Genomic DNA, 27,604 nt, shown 5'->3' on the forward strand with positions numbered 1-27,604 from the left:
TTCCATGCCATATAACTATAACATTAAGGCTGAATCAGCTAGGTTCTTTTGAAGAATACTATGGTTGGGTTGATTGCCTTGGAATTAAATATAGCATTGATTGTTATGAATAAGTAAACAAGAGTAATTTGAAACACAGGCTAAGGGTATATTTAAAATTCATTCTCCCCACTTATTTGCAGTCAATTCAAAAATCAGCATCCACTCAGCAAAATTCAAGGATGGCATCCTTCCAGAACCAGAAACTGCAATGCGATGTGCAATAGCAAACAGTACCTATGGTTGTTGAAAAATTGTTTATTATATCACTACTGCTCATACACAAGTTGATGAAAACTTTCTTAAAACACTGCAAACAAAATTATGAAGGGAGCAAATTCCTTGAAAATGACCGCTGAATCAAGACCTTTGCAACGAGTTGACTAATTGCTTAAAATTATGAATTCCAATTCACCATCTGCTTCACACTGGATCCTAGCCATGATCATATTGTTTCATCTGCAAGAGCACGAATGATTATATAGTTTTGCAGATTTGCTGAGTATCTAGAGACTTTTTGTGAACACTGCCGCAATATTTCAATCTTTTGGTAAACCCAGACATCACACCTCTCCCGGAAGTTCTGGGAGTCTTCTGCATATTGATGGCAACTCACTGACACCCGCAAATTATATACAATATCCCGGAAATCTATTTTTTTTTGAGAGGGCGAGGGAGAGGAAGAGGAAGAGTGAGAGCAAGAGGGAGCATTCAGATTGGTCTCTCTTCGTGCTAAGTAGACCTATCAATTTTCTCTGTGGGCGGGCTTTACAGTTGACCTTAAAAATAAAGACAGTGTTGCTCGCTGCACTGTTTGCAACAGTGACTTTTGTCCTGCCCGTGGTGGGTTAAAATGTAAAAGACATGTTGAGGTGAGTTTAACAGGTGTCATTCATTCATTAGCACAGCTAACATTATTTAAACTAGCTGGCTGGCTGCTGAGGAGCTACTCTATTGATGTCCTACATGATGAGGCCAAACTCCCTGTAGACTTGCTTAAAGTTGTAGTAGAATAAAAAAAATGACTCCATGATCATATAAGTACATATTTTAATGTCACATTTTCTGTATATACCAAACTTGGTTTACAGATTAGACAAAAATCACTAAACAAAGTATTACATACACCCTTGGAGGTTGACTGGGGTGGGGTGGGGTGGGGGGGGCAGGGGTGCTACCTCCCTGAAATGAGCTTTTGCAGGGTGGGATGTCTGGTAAACCATAAACCAATTTTATTTCCCCCATTCTCCAGTTTCTGGGGCAGGAGCAGGTATCCAGTGACAACTTACATTTTAACATTCTCATTCTGGCTTTGAAGATACCTCAGATTTTCCCTGTCTCCCCATTTCTGTAACCTGCCCTAGCCCCGTAAGCCATCTGGATTCTGTTTGCAGTCCCATTCTGATCCGTGGGCATCCCTTCCCAACCTTCCCTTCTTTTTTACAACTCATCTCACCAGGCCAATCTTTAGAACATTTGATCTTACTGTTCCAGAGGGATTATTAACATGTTTCCTATGGAACAACATTTTGCTAAAATGTGCTCTGTAAATAAAGGTTGTTATTGCTACACAGTGGTGTTGCAACACAGTCTGCACGAGGCCTGAGTAGGCTGCATTTTCTTTCCTCTAGCCTTTTCTGTCTAGGCAACTGTGAATTGTCACTTGCATGACTAGAGTTTTTGTAGTAAAGTAATTAAAACCACAGAGTCTCTTGCATACGTAGTCAGTGTCACCATTTGCCAACTTTAAATCAAAACCAAGCTGTAATTATTCTTCAGTCAGTATGCAACATTTGTTATATGAAGAACGAAACAGTTCATTTGTAGCACCACTGGCATGAAAGCCGGGAAAAAGAAAATCTGTAATTTTACTTACAACGTTCATTGAATAATCACATCACCAAGGATAATAATGGCATAATACTGGAAAGGCTATCTTTCAGCTGAATTTATTAGAATGAATCCAAAGCTAAACAAAATCTTGCTTGCAGCATATTTTATCCTATAGATCCTATAGCTGGGCTATTTCACAATCTTCGTTTGGTATTCCATCAGTGGCTGGAATGTGAATTTGCAACTCTTGGAATGCTACCAATTTTTTCAGCTGCATTATTGAATGAAACAGCTAGAGAGATGTAACATTCTCATCGTGATAGTTCAGCAAAATAGGCTGGTCACGAGTGAACCGTGATCCAGGTACTGTTCTAGGAAACCCAATCCCAGCAGTGACAACTGCTCTAGCAACTACTGTCAAGTTACTTACACAAGTCTCACCATGATTGAAAATGAATGTTCAAACTTTGCTCTGGATAAAAAAAAAAACAAAACACAAATTCTATTTTTGAAAAAAAATTTATTGACAATGCTTTATCATTATCAGTCACCCACACCCACTACATAACCTTTATTCCAGAACAAAGCCTTGGGAAACTTGCATATAAAAGTTGAAACAAAATCATAATTCTCCTCCTGGGACCATTTGGAAGAAAGAAAGTCAACCACAATGTAAACAACAAAAATTTATGATAAGCTTTTGACTGTGCCTGCGGGCTCTTACATGCACCTCTGAACTAATTTAAGGAGGGCATTCATGATGCTGAATGAGTACAAGTTCCTTGGGGCTGCTGTGGGTGGAAGTACAGCTATGTGGCCATTCATTTTTTTTTCTCCATACCCTAGCAAAGCTGATGATAGTTAGCTCCCATTTCATTTGAGTTGTGCATCATAATTAGCTCCTCCAGTTTTCTCTAGTTCTTGTTTGATGTAGTCCTCAGCCAATTCATGTGGGTCACAGATGACAAACTCTTTAGCAAAGTTCTACAAGAGAGAGAAAAAAAAGTATGAGTCACTTCAGCTGATAGCACAAATTTTACTTCACTTGCAGCCTATCCAAGAAAATTACTAAAGCATTTATAATTGATCCTTGAAAGATCATTGCACAGCAAAATTCTCAAAATAAACCAAAAAAAAAATTCAAGGTTCTTTAGATGCAATTAAACCAAATTGATCAAGAGTTCTGAAAATATACAATAATATCAAACAGAAAACAGCAAAAAGAATGAACATGGAAAATATGGACATTCAGTCAGTCACTATCTGTAACAGCATTCCTTACAGCCAGTAGTTACAGGCTCAGCAACCCGCAATGTTTTGTTGCATTGTGATTGCTCCACTGGAGCCCTCAGGCTTCAACGGTAACCTTCAAAATAAGATTGTCTTGTTTTGTTTCTTTATACATTTCCCAAGTAAGGTCATCAAGAACCATCCGTCCTTCTACCTTTCCAGAGCAAAGCTTGCACTCCGATTTGTACCATAATATTGTCTAATCTCATAGCAACCACTGTTTATTTCCATGCTTTTCTTCAATTTCTAATAGAATATCTTTGTAAGGAAGTAGTTCCTTTCTCCTCAAAGATCCAGTTTGTCACACTTAATTGTAAAAGTAAATGTCTTTTTAAAACTCATTTTACACAGGTATATCAGCATTCAGAAATGTAAGGCGCAAATGAACAGAAATAAAAATCATTAAACAACATTGAAAAATTGGTTAATTTTTCCCAAGCAGCATTCAAGATAGGAAAAGTTAATTGTAGTATAAGATTTAAACTTGGATATGCTAAATTCACAAAATATTACTAAACAAGGTACTTCATTGCTAGCATTCTAAGTAAACAAAAGCTTGCACATAGCTCAGCTTACAAAAGATTTATTGATAAAAAGTGAACTAACCTGACATGTCTCAGTAAAATTATGAATTAGCAAACTACGGGAACAACATTCCCCTGAGTAACATTGGCAGATTTCTCCACTGGTGAGTACTTCCATTTAAGTCAGACCTATAGTGGTTGCTCATCTAAAGTGCTCAATACATTGGTTTCTGGGGGGGGGGGGTTTAAGAGGTCAATGTCATACCGTAATAGTAGACCATTCCAGAGTAACAATTCAACTTGTTAAAAAAATCATACACCTACAAAGTTATAATCTTAAACTTATGAAATGGGGAAAATAATGAACTACTTGTGCACCCAAAATACCAGTTCAGCTTCTGAATTGTCACTGTAACACAAATGATGATCATAGAGTCTGCTTATACACTCCCCCACCCATTCATAATAATCCAGTGGTCTTTTCATTCTGTATGAGACAAGCATCTCCAACATACAAAATCATTATTTGATAACTTGACAAGTGTTAAGATTTCCATAGTACAATTTTCAACAGCTCACTTTGTAACTAAAATCAAGTAGGAATATTGACCATTTCATTCTCTGCTACAGTGAGGTAGGAATCAAAATTAAAGTTCACTGCTATGCAAAGTAGAACACAACATGCAAAATCTTCATTATGTCAGTTTGAAGATTCTACAGTATATCCAATGTTACACTGCACCAAATCAAAGTTGATCTTCAGTCAAAATGCTCATGAGTAATTGTGAAGGCAAATTTAACCCAACATACAACTGAAAACAATTTGCATTAAAATAATGTTTCCCAAATATATTGTAATGAGTGGACTAAACAAGTGTTTCCACTTCACGTAGATGTCTTTTGTCAAGAAGCTTGCAGTCATAAATCAGTGTTCAGTGTTTTAAGAAAACACTCCCAAGTGGTAATTCGGTGTGAAATACTAATAGAGTCATTTAGTGCATACATTTTCTGCGCTTAGTGAAGCTGAGGCCTTTATAAATTCAAGCCATCTGCTTTTAGACCTATTTATTACAGCTTACAAAAGTTGTATTGTAAGTGTTAGAATGGATGCATTTTGTTAGCTGATGCTTGACATTCATGCCAATTTACTCTGCACACTGAACACAGATTGTTCCCAAAAGCTGTTTGCAGGATTTTCCCTCATCACAATACTCAGTTCACAACCAAAATTCAAGAAACTAGTTTTGTTTCTGGCATAGTCATTTTCTTTAAAAAATGATGTGTCTTTCATTGTTTACTCCAAGCCCCAAAAAGACTGCATTATTCCAATTAAATTACAAAACTTGGAATAGCAATTAGAAGTGGCAACTTCTGTGGCACTAATATTTTTTTTAAAGTATTTACACACAGGATATAAGCTTCAATGCCATTGCTAATATTTAATACCCATCCCAAATGTCTAAGATATTGTCTTTCTGCATGTCCTTCTGCAGTTTTTGTGAGGGTAATCAATCTCACTAAGTGCAGGATTGATTAAATAACAATGGAGAAATGTAGTGCATTTTTAAGACATCACAGAAGTCTACCAGAAAAGCTTGCAACACATCATACACATTAATGTAACACATCATACACATTAACATAAACATTTAAACTTTTCCTCCAGCAGTTTACATGTGTTGTTTGAACTCATCACGCCAGGCAGTATTTATGGAAAAGAGTAAGCAGTCGATGTTCTGGGCAGAGACCCTTCATCAGAACGGGAAAGAAAAATGAGAAGTCAGAGTAAGAAGGTGCAGGGAGGGGAAGAAAAAGTACAAAGTGGTAAGTAACAGGTGAAACCAGGAGGGACTGGTGAATTTAGAGCTGGGAAGCTGATAGGTGAAAGAGATAAAGGACTGGAAAAGGGGAATCTGATAGAGGGTAGAAAACCATGGAAGAAAGGGAAGGGGAAGGAGCACCAATGTGAGGTGATAGCAGGTAAGGAGATAAGGTGAGAGGGGAATGGGAATAGTGAAGGGAGGGGTGGGCAATTACCGGAAGTTCAAGAAATCAATGTTCATGCCATCAGGTTGGAGGCTACCCAGACGGAATACAGGTTATTACTCCTCCAACCAGTAGAGGAGGTCATGGACATTTAAGCTTTTCCTTGTCAGCACTCAAAACATTACTGAAAATTACATTAGCAGATTAGTTTTTTGTTACTTAAGTAGCCACGGGAGATCTTGGATCATCGATCCAAATGTAAATTCCAGCCCAACTGGTGAGAAGTAAGTATAAAAAAAGAAATTAGAAATAAAGCTAATCTCACTTGCAAAACCACGTGCCATTATATTGCCATAACAAAAGAATTGGTCCTTCAGAGAAGGAAAACTATCAGTTTTACCCAGCCTAGTTGGTGAGTGCCTCCAAACCAATATGTAGAGTCAACTCTTAATAGTCTCCTCAACTCAGTGGAAATTATGGGTCAAAAAATAAATGTCAGTAATATTTAGTCGATGAACAAATAAATATGAACACCAACCAGGATGCTGGTTAATTATTACACAAGACTCTGCCTTAAGAGAAGATAATGTACAATTCTTGAGTCTTGATGCATAACAAAACTGGGTAGAAAATGTCAATTGTTTGCTTCCAATATGGACAAATTTCCCCAATCCAACTGACTTCTGTAATCACATTTTAACGAGATAACTCCTATCTAACTAGATTGAAGATCCAAGTGATATTAGCTTCTAATTACCAACAGGTACAGAAATTAGATTTCATGGTCTTATAAATAGGCGTATTGATCCCAATTTTCCCAACACAATCATGTGCATGATTGTCACCCAGAATTTCACCACATGGATGGCTGGACCCAATGTGGAGGCAAATATGTAAAATCAAGAGCATGTCAGGATTTCACCATTCAATTGGAAGTAATTTCTTTACTGTGTGGTTAAGCCTCCTGCTCTCAAGTTTAACTAGTTAGAGATTTTTTTTAAAGATTAGAATTGTTTTCCTGTAGGACTCTTCCTTGTGCTGATTAACCAGTCACCTTCTGAACATAAGAACATAAGAAATAGGAGCAGGAGTAGGCCACCTGTCCAGTCTGCTCCACCATTAAAAAACCTAAAAGCCTTAAATATATTTACTGAGGTAGTCTCCACTACCTCATTGGGCAGAGAATTCCACAGATTCACCACTCTGGGAAAAGCAGTTCCTCCTCATTTCCGTTCTAAATGGAGAAACTTCTGAAATGCCTGCTTCCCTGCCGCTGCTACTGTGCGATCGAGAATCTCCAGAGGGGAAGGCCACAAATCCTCAGCTTTGCCTATTGCTTGTTGCCGGGGCCAGGGTCGAAGCACTCGGCAGAGATGGTGCTCGGTGCTCGGTGTCGGAGGGCTGGTCAGAGGCTCGAAGTTTTCGGACGGACTCAAGAGTCGGTTGTGGTCGGGTGCTTCCAGGGTGCTGCATCGGCAAGTTTGCAGCGCTGGAAGCTCATGGCAGGAAGAGAGTTTCTCTTCCTTCTACCGTCTGCGTGAGATGATGGGACTTTCGAGAGACTTTGAGACTTTTTTTTACCGTCCCCATGGTCTGTTCTTTATCAAATTATGGTATTGCTTTACACTGTTGTAACTATATGTTATAATTATGTGGTTTTTGTCAGTTTTTCAGTCTTGGTTTGTCTCGTGTTTTTGTGATATCATTCTGGAGGAATATTGTATCATTTCTTAATGCATGCATTACTAAATGACAATAAAAGAGGACTGCGTGTCCTCATAATCTAATCTAAAAAAAAATCTACTCCCTTGAATCTTGAGGCTGTCCCCCCTAATTCTAGTCTCATCTACCAGTGGAAATAACTTCCTTGCCTCCATCTTATCTATCCCTTTCATAATTTTATGTTTTATATGTTTCTATCAGATCTCCAAAGCAGTATATTCTTCCTCAAGTAAGGAGACCAGAACTGCATGCAGTACTCCAGGCACAGCCTCACCAGTACCCTGTACTGTTGCAGCATAACCTCCCTACTCTTAAATTCAATCCCGCTAGCGATGAAGGCCAACATTCACCTTCTTGATAGCCTGCTGCACCTGCAAATCAACCTCTTGTGATTTATGCACAAGCACTCTCAAATTCCTCTGCATAGCATCATGCTGCAATTCTTTAACCATTAAATAATTTGAATAATTTGCTCTGCATTTGCATTTTCTCTCCCTTTCTTATTTATTATCTCATCCACATTATATGCCCCCAAAGTCTATAATAATCACATTACCCTCAGCACTACTGTCTTTCAAAACAAGAATCTGAAGCTGAAAGCAGGCTTTTCACAGATGATTTCACCACTCAGCGAGATCATGGTTGATTCTATATCTTGGCTCTGCAGCTCAGTGTCAGTGAACATTGAGCAACATTTTCCTGTGACTGCAAAATCTAAACCACTGAGTGATAAATGTCTGCAATACAACACAAGCCTGCTGGTAGAATTTTGTTTTAAAAAAGCAAATGAGCAGATGCCACCATTAGAAGTAGCTGCACCATGAAACACCAGCTGCAAGAGTATGGGAGAGAACATCACCTGTATTTAAGTCGTGAACAACTCAGGATCAGAAGCAAGCCTGCAGTTCTTATGTTGACATTTTCCTCTTCTCCCATTCCAGCCCCCTCCCGCCAAATGAACACACTACACATTAATCACTGAGGGAAGTCATTAAATCTTAGTCATCCAGTTTCTTTTCTTCAAGCTTGAGTTGAAGCTATCTGGATCTTGAGCAAAACTAACTCAAAAAAAAAAAAAATCAATTGGTAACCTTCAGAAACCTTGAAAATCAAGATTTTCCTAAATCTTGTTGGAGCTGTAAATTGTGTGGAAGGTTACTGTAGGTTGACAGGATATTAACCGGATGCAGAGCTCGGCTGAGAAGTCGGAGATGGAGTTCAACCCAGAAAAGTGTGAAGAGATTCATTTTGCAAGGTCAAATTTGAAGGCAGAATACAGGGTTAATGGCAGGATTCTTAGCTCCATAGATTCCTCAAAGTTGGCGCACAAGTTAAAAGGGTTCTTAATGAGGTGTATGGTGTGTTGGCCTTCATTAGTTATGGGATTGAGTTCTAGAGCCACGAAGTAATGTTGCAGTTCTATAAAACCCTACTTAGACCATATTTGAAATATTGTGTTCAGTTTCTGGTCACCTCATCATAGGAAGGATGTGGAAACTTTGGAGAGGGTGTAGAAAAGACTTACCAGGATGCTGCTTGGATTGGTGATGGCAGAATGATTGAGCAAACTCAATGGGCCAAATAACATAATTCTAGTACTATTTCTTATGATCGAGAGGGCATATCTTATGAAGTTGATCAAGCTTAGGCTTTTCTCTTTGGAGAGGAGGATGAGAGGTGACCTGTTAGAGGTTTACAAGATGATAAGAGGCGTAGATTGAGTGGCTAGCCAGAGGCTTTTTCCCAGGGTGGAAATGGCTAACACAAGGAGGCATAATTTTAAGGTGACTGGAGGAAAGCATAGGGAGATGTTAGAAGCAAGTTGATGTTGTTGATTTTAAACACAGAGTGGTGGGTGCATGGAATGCCCTGCCAGAGTGGTGGGACAAGCAGGTAGCATTAGGGGCACTTAAGTTCTTAGATAGGCATACGGGATGATAGAAAAAAAGTGTAGGGTTATATATGTAGGTATGGGATGGTTAGATTAATTTTAGGGTAGGTTAAAAGGTTGGCACACCATTGTGGGCTGAAGGACATGTACTGTGCTGTAACGTTCTATGTTCTTTAGAGTGAACATTCCCTGAAGTTCCTCAGCTGTTGTATAAACCAGCATTTACAGCCAACTGTAAACTTTTTCCTATCGCCATCATCCTTGTGCATTATGCAATGAATTCCAAAAAGGTGACACAGGCCCAATTTCCTCTTTCGGCCTTTCAATCGCCCTTCAGGCTTGCAAACCTAGCAATTACTCATCGTTAGGAATTGTCAAAACACGCAGCTACACTTGGGGGCACGTCCCATCGGTCCATTAAGAATGGCAAGAGCAAATAATGTTCAAGCAGATTTTGAATATTTAATCATGTAAATTAGCGTCAAATGGAGGTAAAACCAATGTTGCAAGGCTAGCTCTAAACATCCAACCTTGATCATAAGTGTATAGTACATCGACTGAAATTGAAACCATTCACATCCATCTAAGTACCCACAGATCCATTACCAAGAGCAGTAGAATACAACCCTGGATCACTATGAGCTCAGCATTTCTTGATGACTGCATTTCAAAGTTGACCAAAATTATATCCCAAGGTGTTGCGTGAACCTTCTGTCTGTGCTGTAAGATTCAGACAGGTTGGGAACTGAAAATTTTGAACTTGTCTTCACAAACAGAAACTGCCTTGCAATCTGACAATGTTACCAAAGGTTGCAAACCAACATGTAACGGCAATGTGTAACTAAAACGTTTTCCTTCTGCCAAATCTTTTATATCCAAACATCAGGATATCAGATTAAGATTCATTCACAATTTGTAATGAATACTGTAAGCTTACGTTTTTCAAAGCACTTGTTTGCAATAATGGAGAAACAAAGCATTTCTATAGTAGAGAGTTGAAGTTCCTGAAGCAAGCCAAAAGTATAAAGATAGTACAATGAAACTGGCTCATGTCAATCAAATTGCGACTGATTTTCTTGGATTATAAAGAGGATTCAGAACATTGGTAATTTGTTAGGGAAACCCTGGTTAGCATTGATTGCACGTGCAGAATTAAAAGAGTAATATTTAAAATTAAGTATCTTTCAAGGCAGCTGTAGATTTACCTTATCTGTAAAAAACTCAGTAAGTCAACTGGTATCTGTGATGGAAAAGGAATTATTAAAGTTCTGAGCTATGACCATGCATCAGGGTAGAGTCAAGAGGGAAATAACTCCGATTTGATTGGTGAATTGAGGAAGAGCAGTGGGATGATAGACAGATGGAGGCAGCTGCGAGAGGGTAATAAGCATGGAGAGAAAGAAAATGGGAATACAGGAAGCAAGTCATGCATGAAATTGGAAAATTCATTCTTCCTTCCATTGGGTTATGGACTACCCAGGAGGATTGAGATGTTGTTTCCATTAAATTTCACTCTGGCAGTGGAGAAGGCAGAAGATGGACAAGTCGGTATGAGAGTGTGAAAGGGAGTTGAAACAGGATACAACTGGGAGCTCAGGTTGGTCACTGCAGATGTTCTGCAAGACAGTCTCACTGATCTTGAGTTGGCCACATCAGGAGCTCCGAATGCAGTGGACGAGGTGGGGGAGGTACAAATGAACCTTTACATTACTCAGAAAGGGCTGGCTATGTCCCTGGTTGGTGGTGGGAAGAAAATGCAAGGGCAAGTATTATACCTCCCTGTAGCTGTAAGACTGTAGTGCCAAGGTCAAGGAGGGATTTCTGTGGTGGGCCAAAAGACATGTGAGGGGAAAATATGGCTAGTCTTAGGATCCTTTTAGTGAAAGTAGCAATGTATTGGATGTGGAGGCTGATGGGGTGAAAGCAATGGGTGAACAAAATAGCTATGTATACACTGTGCAAATGACTTCGGGACATATGTATAGCTAGGGCGTCTAGGACTTATATACAGTACTGTATATTGGTTAAAATAGGAAGAAGGTTGGGAAACAGAAATAAATTACTTAGCTTTGTATTAGCTCAGTAGTATCAAGTGTTATTTGGTAACTGGAAAGATATAATATACAGTACTGTGCAAAAGTCTTAGGCACCTTAGCTATATATACCTGCTCAAGACTTTTGCACAGTACTGTAATTGAAAAGTTCTGAGACTATCCTTACCACACTTCATTACATTAAAATATCTAATTGGTAGTGTATCAAAAATTACAGGAAGATTTTGATCAGCTAGGTTAAGAGGGTTGAGGATTAGCAAATGGCTTTTAATTCAGATTAAGTGTACACTGTTGCATTTTGGTGAGATAAAGGGACTCCTACAGTGAACAGTGAGGCTCTGGGAAGTGTCGTGTAACAGAGAAACATAGGAGTGCAACTACATACTTTGCTGAAAGTAGCATCAGAGGTAGACAATGGTGAAGAAGGCACTCAGTATGCTGGCCTCCAATCAGAGTATAGGAGTTAGGACAATATGTTGCAGCTGTACAAGACATTAGCGAGACCAAATTGGAGAACCGTGAGTCATTTTGGTTGCCCTGTTATAGCAAAGACATCATTACCCCAAGAAGAGGAACTAAAAACTAAAAGCAAGAGGTGTGAGAATAAATTAGAATCTTGGGTTTGAGAATTTTGAGTACAACATCTCAGTGAGGAGTGGCTGCACGATTGACATAGGTAAGCACGAAACTCAAAACGAACTGGTAAGCTTTTTTTTTTGTCCGTAAATCCATAGTTCAGTGTAGGCAGGATGGTTAAGGTGGCAGAATGCTCCTTTGGTGGGATGTGGGATTTCAGGGCACCTAACAGGCTGCCTGTTGATGACATCCACATGAAAGGTACCCAAATTCAGCTCCTGACTGCCGAGGTCAAGGAACTGGAGCTAGATGTAATGAACCATCCGGGAGACTTAAAACCTCATACACCCAGAGCGCAGGCTTCAGACAGTAGATAGGTGACTACTTGGGTGGCCACAGTGGAACTCTACACTAACTGTTTACTCTCCATATAGGGTTCCTGTGGCTATTCTCCAGCAACAAGTATACCTCTTAGGATACTGCTGGGGTGGAGATGATATATCAGGGTACATCAGCAGCAACCAATCTAATGACAGGCTCTGAGACTCAGCAGGGAAGGGCAAAGTCAGCAAGAGTGGGAGTGATAGGAGACTCAATAGTTAGGGGGACAGACAGGAGATTCTGTGGCCATTAATGTTAGGACAGGATAATGTGTGCCTCCCAGGTTTTAGGGTCCAGGATCAGTCAGAGGGGCAGGGGAAGCAGCCAGAGGTCCTAGTACACATTAGCACCAATGACATAGGTAGAACTGGAGAAGTCCCACATAGGGAGTAAAGGGAGTTAGGAAAGAGGCTGAAGAACAGGACCTCCAAGATAGTAATCACTGGATTACTCCCACTGCCACACGCTAGTCAGGGCAGGAATAGGATAATAGTACAGATGACTGAGTGGCTGAGGAACTAGTGCAGGGGGCAGGGTTCTTGAATCATTGGAACCTCTTCTGGGACAGTGGTGACCTGTACAAACAAGAGGGACAGGTTGCACCTGATCTGGAGGGAAATCAATATCCTGGCCAGAAGGTTCACTAGAGCTACTTGGAAGGACTTAAACTAGTTTGGCAGGGGATGGGAACCAAAGCATCAGGTCAGAAAATGATAGGATGCAGAGAAGGTCAAGGTCAAGGTCAATAAAAACAGCCAAGAGAAAAGTAATGGATATGATGGGACAGATTCTTTGAAGTGTGTGTATTTTAATGCTATAAGTATTATGGGTAACAGTGATTAATTTAGAGCATGGATCAGTACATGGAACTATGATATACGTGGACATCAGTACATGGACCATTTCAGAGACTTGGTTGAGAGAGGGACAGGAATGGGTACTTAACGTTTCAGGATTACTATGTTTTCGAAAAGATAGAGAGAGGCAAAAGGTGGTGGTAGGGGGAGGGGGGGATGGTGAAGTTGCACTACTAATCAGAGACAATATCACAGCTACACCCAGCGGGGACATAATGGAGGCAGTCCACTGAGTTTATATGGGTAGAACTAAATATAGGAAGGGCGCAATCACATTGATGGAATTGTACTGCAGGCCTCCTCAATAGGTATGGGACACTGAGGAACAGATATGCAGGCAGATTAAGGTGTTAAAACAATAGGGTTGGTATCATGGGGTCTACAAATTCCCTCATATAAACTGGAATCTTCTTAATAAAGGATTTAGTTGGAACAGAACTTGTTAGGTGCATCTAGGAGGACTTCTTAAATGAATATATAGATAATCCCAACAAGAAGAGGGTTATACTGGATCTGGTGTTGGATGATGAGCTTAGCCAGGTGACCAATCTTTCAGTGGGTGAGCAGTTAAGGAATTGTGGTCACTGTTCCCCAGTTTTAAAGTGGCTATAGATAAGGATAACAATGGACCTTGTGGGAGAAATTTAAATTGGAGCAATGCAAATTATGAAAGCATTAGGCAGGAACTAAAGAGTTAATTGGGAAACACAGTTTTTGGGCAAGTACACATTCTGACATGTAGGGAGTGTGTAAAGACCAAGTGCACAGAATACAGATGGGTATGTTCCATTCAGAAAGACAGGAATAGCAGCGCAAGAGAACCTTGGATGTCAAGGGAGGCGATGTATTTATTCAAAAAGAAAATGGAAAAGCATGCAAATCTTCAGGAGCTAAAAATCAAACAGAAACATTGAGGATTATAAAAATAAAGTCAGAGATGAACAAGCATATTAGGAAAGCCAGGAAGGGCCATAAAATCTAAAAACATTCTATACATACATCAGGACCAAGAGAATTACTAAGAAGGTAGGACTACTCAAGGATTGGACGGCGGGGAGAACATTTGCTTGGATGCAAAGGAAGTGGGTGAGGTTCTTAATGAATATTTACATCAGTATTTACCAAGGAGAAGGACATGGAAGCTAGGGAGCTCAGTTTCTAGAGTATAAATATATATGGGGATTTTGATGTAATGTGGGAAGTAGAGTTGGATGACTTAAGAGCATCGAAGTGGATGGGCTTGATGGGATATACCCCAGGTTATTGACAGAGGTAAGAAAAAAGACTGTTGTGATCTTGAGCAATATTTTTCTGTCCTCCCAGGGGACTGTGAGCAGCTAATGTTGTTCAATTATACAATAAGGGAACCAGAGATAATCCTGGAAACTATAGAGCCGTGAATCTTACATCAATGGTGAAGTTACTAGAGATAATTCTTAGGAATAGGATTAATGAGCATTTGGAAGACCATAGCATAATTAGGGAAAGCCAGCATGGTTTTTTGTGGGGCAAGTTGTGGTTTACTATCTGGATTGAGTTTTTTGATGAGGTGGTGAGGGCAATTGATGAAGGTAGAGCTGTGAATGCTGTCTACCTGGGTTTTAGTAAGATGTCTGACAAGGTCCCTCATGGGAGACTGATCCAGAAGATTACGATGCATGGGATCCACAGTGAAATGGCTAGTTGGATTCAGAACTGGCTCACCCATAGAAGACAGAGGGTAGTGATCAATGGGACTTATTTTAGCCAGAGGACTGTCATTAGTGGTGTCCCACAGCAATCTGTACTGGGATCTCTGCTGTTTGTGACATATATAAATGACCTGGACGAAAATGTAGATGAGTGGGTGAGTAAGTTTGCAGATGACATGAAGATTGGTTGTGTTGTGGATAGCATAGAAGACTGGCAAAGAATACGTGGGATATAGATCAGCTGCAGGCATGGGCGAAGAAATGGAAAAAGGGGTTTAAGCCAGCAAAATGTGAAATGGTAGATCAAATGTAAAGAGATAGTTCAGCAGAGGGATCTTGTGGTCCAAGCTCATAGCTACACAGGTTAATAGGGTGGTTAAGAAGTCATATGGCATATTTGCCTTTATTAGTTGAGGCATTAAGTTCAAAAGTCAGGAAGTTATGTTGCAGCTTTATAGAACTCTAGTTAGGCTGTATCTGGAGTATCGCACACAGTTCTCGTCGCTCCATTCTAGGAAGGCTTTGGAGACGGCGCAAAAGAGTGTTACCAAGATGTTGCCTGGATTACAGGGCATGTGTTGTAACAAAAACTTGGAAAAACCTGGGTTGTTTTCTCTGAAGTAACAGAGGTTGAGGGGAGATCTGATGCAGCTTACAGGATTATGAGAGGCCGAGCCAGAGTAGACAGACAGCATTTTTCCCCCAGGGTTGAAATATCTAAAACCAACATGCATGCATTTAAAGTGAGCTATGTGAGGAGCAAGTTCTTTACACAGAGAGTGGTGGACACCTGGAATGCACTGCCTGGGGTGGTGGTAGAGGTAGATACATTAGTGACTTTTAAGAGACATTTAGTTCGGCACATGAATGTGAGGAAAATGGAAGGATATGGACATTGTGTAGGCAGAGGGGATGAGTTTAGTTGGCCATTTGATCAGTAATTTATTTGGTTCAGCACAACATCATTAGCCAAAGGACCCTTTCCTTGGCTATACTGTTCTATGGTCTATGTTCAAAGGCAGGAAAATGAGACTAACTGTACTCAGCATGAACAAGTTGGGCCTATACTCTTGTTATTCTACGTCTATGATTCTAACTACATTTTAAAAACCATCCAATCACAAGGGAAATTAAACCAAGAAACCACAACAACTCTAATTCAGCATACAAAGTGATCTCTAAGCCAATTACAAATAAGGCCAATCTCAATCATCCAGATTAATCTCAATCTTCAGCACTTTGTGTTGCTCCAGATTCCAACATCTGTAGACTCTTGTCCCTTGGTCTCACTCATAATTACACCATTCAGCATTGCAAATGGAAAGTTCTTCCACTGGAACCACATCCTCTGACAAAAGAGCCACCTAACGTCTACTGTTGTTCAACCCTTGCATCACCAGTGATCTCTAGAAGTCTGACTACATCCAAGTCTGAATGTTAGATGTTCTGCCTTCAGCTGAAGGCTTTAACAGATAGCAAAGAACAAGCCTCCAACTTTACCAGCTCTGTGATCTTTAATGGTTATCAAGTCTTTATGAATATCACATAATTTATGTCAAAAATAAAATTAAAGAATATGACAAAGCATACTAATTTTAAAAAAACAACTTATCTTCCCTGTTCACTCCTAATTTATAGCGTTACAATTCTCATAGCAATCAATGGGGTAATATGCACAATCTAACAAATGTTGGGGAACGTCACTGAAGGTACACCCTACTGGATAGAAGCTATATCCCCATCACCAATGCCAAGGCTATTAAAGGTAATAAGAGTACAAAAGGGTCAATATAGATTCCTATAGGATACTGGTACTAACAAATTTCCCTGCAGATTAAAAAAAATCTATCACAAATTTTCAGCTTCTGAGTATTCACCAATATTTATTTCACAATCCAAATTCTTTAATTTCACAAGATTCTATTTTCAGTGTAACATCTGCACTGAAACTTCCCAAAAGATTGCACTCAACTGCAAGCAAAGAACTTCAACTTAAATGACTAGCTTACGTGGAATTACTTTACATGGGCCGACATTATAGGCCATCTCTCGTAATAAAGCAACTCAGATAGCCCTAATGAAGTAAAACTAAACTGGTTATAGTTACCTAGCCCTATCTCGTTTTCCCCTTCCAAACTGGGACATTTTAACTTCCTTCCAATCATCTGAGATCTTAAGCCATTAAGTGTATAGAGCACACACAAGCACTGTCCCATTTATTTGAAAACTCTTGGGCAGTTCTCATCTGGGCCAACAGTCCCATCTATTTTAAGGATAATCGCATGTTCAACTGCTTTGTTAATAATTAATACAGTTTTGCAATCGAGTTTTGCCTTGAGAGGAGAAACTGATATCTTGGGAATCTCTCCATGGTCCAATACCACATTTGTGCTCCATTTACTCTTAACTATGGCTTAATAATGCTGTAATTGTTTTCTTCAGCTTCCATCAGGGTTTTGCTGATAACAGCTTTCGTTTCCCCCAAATACTGCATCGTGCTCCTCTTTAGATTACTAATTATCTACTTTATAGAATTTTATGTTTTCATAAAGTCCGTTTCTCTTTCTATATGACCAGCCAGCAATCTTACATTATTCTTGCCTTAAGGATATCTATAGCTTCCACAAACCTTAATGAAACAGATGGATTGACTAGTTTTAAAACTTTCTCTATTCGCCAGACCTTTAAATTTTAAATTAAGAACAGATTTTAATATATTTACTTCCATCAGTTGAATGGAATTATTAATGTTCACACTTCTTGGATATTTCTTCAGTTGGTAAAGCAATAAAGCCAATACTCACCAAATGTGAATTACCAATCACTATTAATTCACTAAGAACAAGCTATCATTTGCCCTGGTTCTCATTGGCGAGAGTTTAGGCACCATGGTAGCATTGTGGTTAGCACGTGGCCAAGTGGTTAAGGCTTTGGACTAGCTACCTGAAGGTCCTGAGTTCGAGCCCCAGCCGAGAGAACGTGTTGTGTCCTTGAGCAAGGCACTTAATCACACATTGCTCTGCGACAACACTGGTGCCAAGCTGTATGGGTCCTAATGCCCTTCCCTTGGACAACATTGGTCTCGTGGAGAGGAAAGACTTGCAGCATGGGCAACTGCTGGTCTTCCATACAACCTTGCCCAGGCCTGTGCCCTGGAGAGTGAAGACTTTCCAGGCGCAGATCCATGGTCTCGCAAGCCTAATGGATTACAGCTTGGTACGCTGGAGCTCAGAGTTTGATTCCAATATCACTTGTAAGGAGTCCGTATGTCCTCCCTGTGGAATGCATGGGGTTTCTCTGGGTGTTTGAGTTTTCTCCCACGTCCAAGACGTATGGTTAATAGGACTTTGTCAATTGTCCCATGATTAGGCCAAGGTTAAACTGGGGGCGTTGCTGGGCTGCTCAGCTCAAAGGGCTGGAAAGGCCTATTCCTCTTACTGTCTAAAGAAAAAAATGAACATTCCCAGCAAGTGTTTGAGCTGCATGCCCAACATCAAAAGTAATCTCACTGCAGTAGAGTTGCTAGTAAAGATCTACAAACATTGATTACAAAAGATAGAGTTAATTAATTTTATAATAATGTATTTATGTTGCTGGCCTTAAAAAAAATCTTGAACAGACAAAATGCATTAGATTATACAAATATTTAATTACTTTTCGGTATATAACCTGACAAGCATAACAGATCCAAATATATTAGGGGGTTTAAACAGGAAATGGGTATAGTTGACGGATGGCATTTCCTTCACTATAAGAAAATTCTCCATCCTAACAACATTAAAAGAACTGAAAACTTTCCAAGTTTTCAATGGTCTCAATGGTTTAGGTATCATTAGATACGCATACGTCTTTGTAATTGTGAAGTTACAAGGGGGTGAATGCTCAATGTCCCAAAGCCAATCAAAGCCAGGCACCTAATTTTGAAATTAATGTTACAACATACAGTTAACAAATACCAATGGGAAAATTAAGCAATGGATTTCTAGGTATAAATTTGAAGGGAATGGAATAAACTTCAGAAGCAGCATATAATGCCCTGCTATTATGATTTAGTTCAGCACATGGGCCAAAGAGCTTGTTGCTGGGCTGTACTATTCTATGCTCCACGCCGCAGTACAATCGTGCATTTTCATTCAAGGCATAACATCACAACTAGCAGAAATGTCAAGGTTGTTTCACTGGAGGCAACATCTGTACCAGCCTTTATCCAAATGATGTTTCAAGCTTAAGGCAACAAGCTCCACATCATCAATTTTGTGAAGTAGAAGGACGGAGCCTGGAAAAAAACTATTTGTCAGTATGAGATCTGTCAAATGAGATTGAGTATTGAACATAAACACAGTACATCAAGGGCATCAGATTAAAATGCTAATTCCAAACTTCTCATCTCTAGGCTCAACTTTCACCCTGGAGAAAGCACAAAATGGTAGGTAACTCAAAACACCAACATCATAAAATACGCACGGACGCTTGAGAATGTAATAAATGAATCTGCTTTGGATTTCCTATCCCAAAAATGTGACACTCATCACAGAAAGGCAGATCAAGAACAAAGAAAAGCAAAACTAACCCTGTGCAAATCTGCAGTCTGACTTACATAAAACAGCTTTGGAATGGCCGGGCCACAAGCAAGTGGTGGTAAACAGAGATAATGGAACTACTTCTCAATTTCAAGATGCCTTTTGGCAACATCTTTAACAACTTCAATAAGAGCACCAAGGGCTCACACCTCTCCCTCACAACTCGCACTTTATCTTGTTGACTAGATTGAAAAAATAAAATTATATTTCCTATAACCAGTGCAAACTGAGCAGAAGTAGTCTCCATTTAAATACTGGGAAGCCAAAATCCAAAAGTCTTCATTCTTCACAGAATTCATCCTCTTCCCTGGAGTCATCTGAAATTGTTTGCATTTCTGGGTGTGAAATCTAACCCAAGCTTCTGGCTACAAATTTATGCCAAGACAGCTGTAATTTCCAGCCAATTCTCAACTCCATCTCATTTAATCTGCTGATGAAAAAGCACATGTGCTTTTACCTTAAACTCAAGTATCCTAATACACACCTTACTTGCTTGATCCTAATTTCCTGAAATTTGAGGACACCTCAAATACTGCACCCTAACAGCAAGTCTCACCAACTTCCCCCTCTACCCAGCCTGTGCTTGTGGCCTCTTAAGTTCCATTTTTAAATTGTTATTAATTCTTTTCTCCCCCCAAATGGCATCTTCCAGCCATTTCTGCTTCTCGTGAACATCCTAAACTAGCCATTCCACACTGGTAGCCCTGCCTCCCAAGACCAGAAACTGTAGAATTCTCATTCTACATCACACTATTATTTACATATCTTTCCGTAATGAAAGTGCTACCTTAAAATTTAGGGTCAATATGTTCTATCAGACTTGATGTCAAGTTCCTGTGAAAGGCCTGGCAAGATTGACAAACTTAAAGTTCTTGTTATGAAACTCACGAAGATGGTCTTCATGCCATCTAGAATGCAGGACATCCCTCCACCATCCCAATAAATACAATTCACCTCATGTGGAATGCTACCCTCAAGTATAAAAATGCACAAATACCATTGGGAAATCTTTTTCTCCTTTATCAGAAGCCAAGCTAAGTTGATTGCTACATTCAAGAACTTTCTAGTAACACCAATGTTCATTCTTTCATGAATGAAGCCATCACTAGCACTTGCAGTTCCATAATTGCAATGAAAGTATTTCCACACTTGTGTTAGGGTAAGTAGTTCCAAGATTCTAATCTCTTCTCTCAGACAAAGACATGAAACTAGGTCATGATGTTGAACCAATCTTGGTGAGATGCAGCACTGCCTCATGCAAAGAGTATGCCCCAGTATTCTATGGTTCCAACGTGAAGGAAATGAAAGCGTCAAGAAGACGTGAGCCGTCAAATCAGAATTTTTTGTTGGAGCTGTATTCATACAGACAAGTTTAGATAGTTCACTGACCCACTGCGTTCCTCCAGCATTTTGTACATTGCTCTGGATTTCAAGCATTTGCAGAACCTTTTTTGTTATAGGTACTCCATCACAGTCTTTGTACCATATAGATCTAGTGTAAATGGTTAGGGTTGATAGCCCTACAATATCTTTGAAGTACCGTGCCAAGTATTTTTATGACTAGCCTAGTCTAGTTCCTGGTCAGGATCTTGGTGAGGAATTCAGCATCGTTCATACCAAGAAAGTAATGATTGGAATCTCTATTGGAAAACTTCACTACCTGGGACAAATTTTACTTACCACTTAATGCCACAATCCCAATAATTATCCATGCTCTAGTATATGTAGGCAAATCTGTAAGTTTAGTAAGTTTGCTGATGACACAAAGGTTGGGGGTGTTGTGGATAGTGTGGAGGGCTGTCAGCGGTTACAGCAGAACATTAATAGGATGCAAAACTGGGCTGAGAAATGGCAGATGGAGTTCAACCCAGATCAGTGTGAAGTGCTTCATTTTGGTAGGTCAAATATGATGGCAGAATATAGTATTAATGGTAAGACTCTTGGCAGTGTGGAGGATCAGAGGGATCTTGGGGTCTGAGTCCATAGGACGCTCAAAGCAGCTGCGCAGGTTGACTCTGTGGTTAAGATGACATACGGTGTATTGGCCTTCATCAATTGTGGAATTGAATTTAAGAGCCGAGAGGTAATGTTGCAGCTATATCAGACCCTGGTCAGACCCCACTTGGAATACTGTGCTCAGTTCTGGTCGTCTCACTACAGGAAGGATGTGGAAGCCATAGAAAGGGTGCAGAGGAGATTTACAAGGATGTTGCCTGGACTTGGGAGCATGCCTTATGAAAACAGGTTGAGTGAACTCTGCCTTTTCTCCTTGGAGCGACGGAGGATGAGAGGTCACCTAATAGAGTTGTATAAGATGATGAGAGGCATTAATCGTGTGGATAGTCAGAGGCTTTTTCCCTGGGCTGAAATGGCTGCCACAAGAGGGCACAGGTTTTTGGTGCTTGGGAGTAGGTACAGAGATGTCAGCGGCAAGTTTTTTTTATGCAGAGAGTGGTGAGTGCGTGGAATGGGCTGCCGGCAACAGTGGTGGAGGCGAACATGATAGGGTCTTTTGAGAGACTTTTGGACGGGTACATGGAGCTTAGAAAACTAGAGGGCTATAGGTAACCCTAGTAATTTCTAAGGTAAGGACATGTTCTGTACAACTTTGTGGGCCAAAGGGCCTGTATTGTACTGCAGGTTTTCTATGTTTCTATGTCTTCTTCATTATTCAAGAAGTTGCAAATAGAACAGAACAATGTGTAATTAGATCATATGATTAAGTTATGGGTTGGTAACTGGCCATATTTTGACCTGGCTTTTAAGCAAGGCATACTTGAACAGTTTTACACTTGATTGATAGTTTAGCTGTATGACTTTTCCGCAAATATGATTATTTCTCAAACAAAGTCTTTAGCATTTTTTATATTCTGCTGCAAATTAACTGAAGACTAAAGTCTGAAAACTTCCTTGACAATGGGACCAGTGGGAAATGGCAATCGTTGCTATCACCACCCAAACATTGTTGTAAATTGCAAAGATCATGGATGAGAGGTATAACAAATCAGCCATGATTGAATGGCGGAGCAGACTTGATGGGATGAATGCTCTAATTTCGCTCCCATCTATGACAAATTAGAAAAATGACAAAAGCGTCATCTTCTCCTTATTTTCATCCATTTTACATCTGTCCACTCACAATCTAAAGAAAGAGTCACCCACAAGAAATCTGGGTTCCTGTAGGGAGGAATTTGGGGGAGATGGCAAAGCGCATCCTCAAATACTTTTTCACTCCTGCTCAGATTTAAAAAAAGGGGAGACCATTTGGGGAAGAAAGGTAATAATGTAGATGTGGTGCAAAACGCCCAAGCATCTCCTTGAAAAGATTTTGTGTTGTCCATGGGGAGGTCTTGGCAGTAGATAAGACCTTCTTTATTTATACAAAATTAAGGCCGCAGGGTATAGGTGCAGAATTAGGCCATTCAGCCCAATTAGTCTGCTGTATATCATGGCTGAATGGAGGTGCAGACCATCTGCAACATAAAGATTTGAAGATTAACCAAGCTGAACTTTAACAGCAACTCATTAAAAAAAAGCTTTATTGCATTAAACCAAATCAATGGCTTTAATTTCTCACAAGAGTGCTTGCATGGACTGTATTCTGAATGTCTCAAATAGATTCAAAACTCTTACTTATTTGTCCCAGATAAAGAAATGATCATATTGCATATTTTCTTCTTATGCCTTCATTTGTTTAAAATTAAACAATTATTTAAAAAGCCACAAGAAATTATTATGCATATTAAGTTGTTTGAGAGACTTGCACTCCATATTACTACCCTTGAACTTGATAAATTAACTGTTCTCTATCCAGAACCTTCTTGGGCTTAACCTTGCACAGATGTTTCACCGCATCACAAGTTCAACTTCTTGACCCAATTTCAGAATCAAGATAGAAAGTGCGTTATTCATGTATGACTGCATCTGGATACAAATGGGTATACATTTCAGATAACCAATGCAAGAAATACATTCTGATTACAAGGAACTTTTACACCAGGCTGTTATCAGCTCTTGTACCATCCCTGTGCTTGACCCAAGTGTGATGGCAGACATGGCAACAACAATTCTAATTATAGTGCAAAGCCTAGAAACTGTATATTCATTAGCATTCCCGATGAATGCTTTCCAACAAGGGAACAGGTTTTAAATCACAGGAGACACTGCTAATGGAAACCTCTGTTCTCCTATACATACCAGTTTATTATTTTTTTTAACTCCCAAAGCTGACAGTGATGTCAATATTAACAATGGAACAGAAAATTAATATTTAATATTTTTATGCACATTTTAGACTTTAAACATTTTTTCACATCATGGGAGCCATTTTTGTCCATTAAATCTATGAATGTTGTTAAATATTTTTCTTCAAACTCATTTTCCCCACAGTTTCATATGGTCCCCCTACATTTCACCCATCCCGTGCATACTTAGGGCAATTTACAGTGACCAATTTACACATCTTTGTGATATAGGAGAAAACCGATGCAGTTGCAGAAAGAATATGCAAACCCCACACAAACAGTGGAAGTCATGTTTGAACCTGTGAAGAGAGAGCTGCAAGGCAGCACCAACTCTACCAGTTTGCCATCAAGCATGCAGGTCACACACTATAACAGAGAACAGAGCATGGCCTCCCACACTCATACCACAGCAACTAAAATAACCGTAGGCCAAGAGTGAAAAGCAGTCAATTTCACTGACGGGGCATTACAGTTGTTTACAAAATTGTGCCATAAACAACAAGGACAAAATGGGTACAGACTTGTTTTTTTTCTTTCCACAGATGCTGCCTGACATGTGAAACCAATGCTTCATGTCAAAAAAACTTTCATCAATACTAGGAAAGCAAAACCATTCAAATTACAAAGTATATCACTGATATTTGTTTTGTTCTCTTCAACTTTTCCAAGACTATTAGGAATCTAACCAGCTTGAAGTTTCATAAGGAGTGAAGGGCATTTCTGTGATGCTTTTTCAACAACTTGAAATGCTTGATCTCTAATTATCTTAATCTTGAAAGGTCTTTTAGCATGAAACAAATTTACCCCTCCCTCTCTCCCCCTACAGTTGCTGCCTTACTTGCTGAATGTTTCTCCAATTTTCATTATTTGTCTCAGATTACCAGCATTTACAGATTTTTTTTCCTGTTTTTCATTGAAAACATCACGTACTGGTCATTATACTATCAGAATAATTTTAATAGATGTACGGCTTTAATTTTATTTGTGCTGCTTCCATCTCTCAATGTTGCTAATGAATATGCAATGATTAAAAACAATGTTAACAACAATATTTAAAACCAGTAGAAGCCACGCCACCTATTGAATGGCGGATGAATAACTTAGACAATGACTGCAATTGTAAGATTTGATAAGGTTTCAAAAACAAAACAAGTTTAAAACTTACCTGTACTACTTCCTTTACCAAACTTTTATCAGTGCTGACTTTAGCTCTCTGCAGTACAGTGACTTCATCGCCAATCCAGGTAATCAGAGCAAACTTAGCACGTTTACTCATGGCATCGCCAGTGATGATCCGATGAAACCCATATACTATGCGGTCATCTGCCAGCCAGAATGGCAATAAATTACAACCAGGATAACTATGCATCTAAGCATGCAACTGTTCAGTGAGCAGCTGCAAAATAACAAATACGTTAACAATTAAGATGTAGACCTTGGTCGCACCCAAAGATCTCTATAGATGCCAACTATGCAGCTGACTGTTCAAGATCTCCAGTTATTTCTACCTCAAGGAGACAGCCATTTGAACTAATAATCAAACTTCGGATCTAACCTACATTAGAGTGCCGCATACAACTTTCAAATAATGGGGGAAAAATCAGGTGGTACGTAAACACACACCGAAAAATATTTAATTTAAAATGGAGCAAAATACTGTGTTCCAATGGTGTGGGGTACATAACATCCAAGCTCAAACTCTAGTCGAGCTCCGAGCATTTTAATGAATTCCCAGAAGATCGAGAGAACACGCCGAGAGGCAAAAGGCATTCATCGTGTGCCGTTATCGTGCATTTGCCGGAACCTCGCCCTTTTTCGCCCCACCCAACAATAACGAATGGAACACAAGGAAAGCCATGTAAAGCAAGGAAAAACAAAAAAAAATCTCAATCTTGCACTAAATCTATTCGTCTAATAAAATAGTTAATGGCGATTTAACAAACTGTGACTTTTCAAATATCTGAATGAATTTTTAAAATCAAGATTTCTTGCGTCTCTGCTTTGAAAAAAAATACGCCGCTTTGAGACAAAAGTGAACTTGTTATTAAATTATACCCATCCATCTTCTTCAAGCAAAAAATCTCCAAGTTGCCCATGGTGATGATTAAATTTTGCCTAACGTCTGTTATGTCTAAGAACTATTTCAGATTGATAGCCAATTATTCCGTGGGGAATCGCGAGTGTGAAATCTAGCGCTCTTTGGAATGGGTTTACATTAACTAGTTATCTATTATGACTATGGCAAAGTATAATGGCTGATATCTTGAGTTTACAATCTTTAAATACGAGCGAATAGAAATGGCAAACATAATAAATGTCAGTAATAAATAGGTACCACACCTTTAAAAAGGTTACTTTTCAATCGGCAACCTAGTGTAGCCAAGGAATAAAATCCAGCCACCAATCTACATTCTAATTAAACTAAACAACTTTTGCCTTTGTATTGTAGAAGTTCTGTTCAACTTGGCAATTGAAAGTATTTGGGTGATTTACTAAAATTAATCATTTACAGTCTCCAAACGGTTTCTTGGGTCAGTGAGCTTTGAAATACCGTTCGTCAATCGCTGTACGGTCTCAGATCAATCCAAATCAATTACTTCCCGTTCTCGTTATACCCTCCCCTCCCCCCCCCCCACACACACACCCCGATTGTAACACGGAATACAGCTAAATTAAATTGCTGCATTTCAATTCATCCAGTTTCCTCTTGTCCGAAATAATGTCCCGAAAATCAGGAGATAATTTCAGGTTTAACTATGGGGCCATTTCTACAGGGTAGTTCCTCATGGGGAGCCATCAGATGATGAGACGATCTAGGTAGCGTTTCTGTGGCTTAAGGTAAATAGGAGGGTGAACTACGTTCTCACTCAGTAGGTGCTCGACACATCAACCAAAGGAACAAAAACGCTTACAGTCATAAAAAGCCCCAAACCTTACTTGTGCATTGAAGTTTAAATTCATCGTACGACGTGCCTTTTGAATCAGGAACAATAGTGTTCCCATCGTATTTAAAAACAACCCTGAAAGAAAGAGAAAGAAACACTCTAGATAGATATACAGTAGATGTGAATGATATACTTGCAAATTTGTAAGTGAAACTAACCAATTCACATCGGTATTGTCATCCCGGACCATGTTATAAGACTCTCTGCATGCCTCTTTATCAATCTTCGTGGCCATTTGAGCGATAGGTAAATCGGCTGGCGAAAGTATGCGCAATAAATCCCCGATCCGACAATCAATGGACTAACGGAGGCAAAATTAATAACGGTCTGCGGCACGGCCGTTGAGTGGGGTTTTATTCGAGGTCGGCTTACGGCAGCTTCCACAGTTCCTAATAGCAAGCCGCAAGCATACGTTAGGAAGCACCCACTCTGAAGCTGCAGATAAATGCAGGCAGCCTTAGCGGATGCATTTCAGCCGCTTTTTTACCGGCTTTGGGCGTGTTGATGTCGTATTTCCGTCTGTTGTGATCTTCGCTTTTGAAAGGCTGATCTCCGAAGTGACCGCGGAAAAGGATTGTCTCCCCCTGTAGGAATTCAGCAGGGAGAACCGTTCAGTTGTGAGGTGGTGCTGTGCGTTAAGATGTTAAGGCTGTCGGATAATTATTTTTTCCACTGTATTTTTCGGCATTTTGTTTAATTCTGCTCCAAATATGGTTTCTCGTATTTATAATTCTATTGATGCCAGCAACCATTTGATGCCCCGTTCAATTTGAAGAGAAGATCTGTCATTATGTATTGTCTCTATATCGCCTCTTTAGGGGTAATCCTTATGGCTTGACAGATAATACAGTACTTTTTCGACGATTTATGGGATATTAAATGCTAGGTTACAGATTCCTGGAAAAGGGAGTTAGAAGCCTAGACTAATGCCGAAGCTCTTTATGCAATTTGTCGCATTTTGCAGTGTATTCACTGCTGTTATGTCGGAAAC

General features: G+C 39.6%; 1 protein-coding gene across 1 annotated transcript; it reads right to left on the reverse strand.

Moving 5' to 3' along the window:
- Window positions 1–2,372: 2,372 nt before the first annotated feature.
- On the reverse strand, window positions 2,373–27,117 carry cotl1 (coactosin-like F-actin binding protein 1). Its single transcript, XM_063067492.1, has 4 exons — window positions 26,772–27,117; window positions 26,606–26,688; window positions 24,834–24,991; window positions 2,373–2,856 (listed from the first exon to the last, which is right to left on the reverse strand). Exons 1-4 carry the CDS (start codon window positions 26,846–26,848, stop codon window positions 2,746–2,748), a joined length of 429 nt encoding a protein of 142 aa, XP_062923562.1. The 5' UTR covers window positions 26,849–27,117; the 3' UTR covers window positions 2,373–2,745.
- Between the last annotated feature and the right edge of the window lie 487 nt (window positions 27,118–27,604).

Source organism: Mobula hypostoma, chromosome 14 (assembly GCF_963921235.1).
Source record: "Mobula hypostoma chromosome 14, sMobHyp1.1, whole genome shotgun sequence".
NCBI lineage: Eukaryota > Metazoa > Chordata > Chondrichthyes > Myliobatiformes > Myliobatidae > Mobula > Mobula hypostoma.

What these genes read in the sequence shown, in the direction of transcription:
- cotl1 (XM_063067492.1), bottom strand. Translation starts at nt 26,848, where the DNA reads ATGGCCACGAAGATTGATAAAGAGGCATGCAGAGAGTCTTATAACATG. An exon ending in GACAATACCGATGTGAATTG is followed by an intron (nt 26,689 to 26,771) that starts GTTAGTTTCACT and finishes TCTTTCTTTCAG; the next exon opens with GGTTGTTTTTAAATACGATG. An exon ending in TGGTAAAGGAAGTAGTACAG is followed by an intron (nt 2,857 to 24,833) that starts GTAAGTTTTAAA and finishes TCTCTCTTGTAG; the next exon opens with AACTTTGCTAAAGAGTTTGT.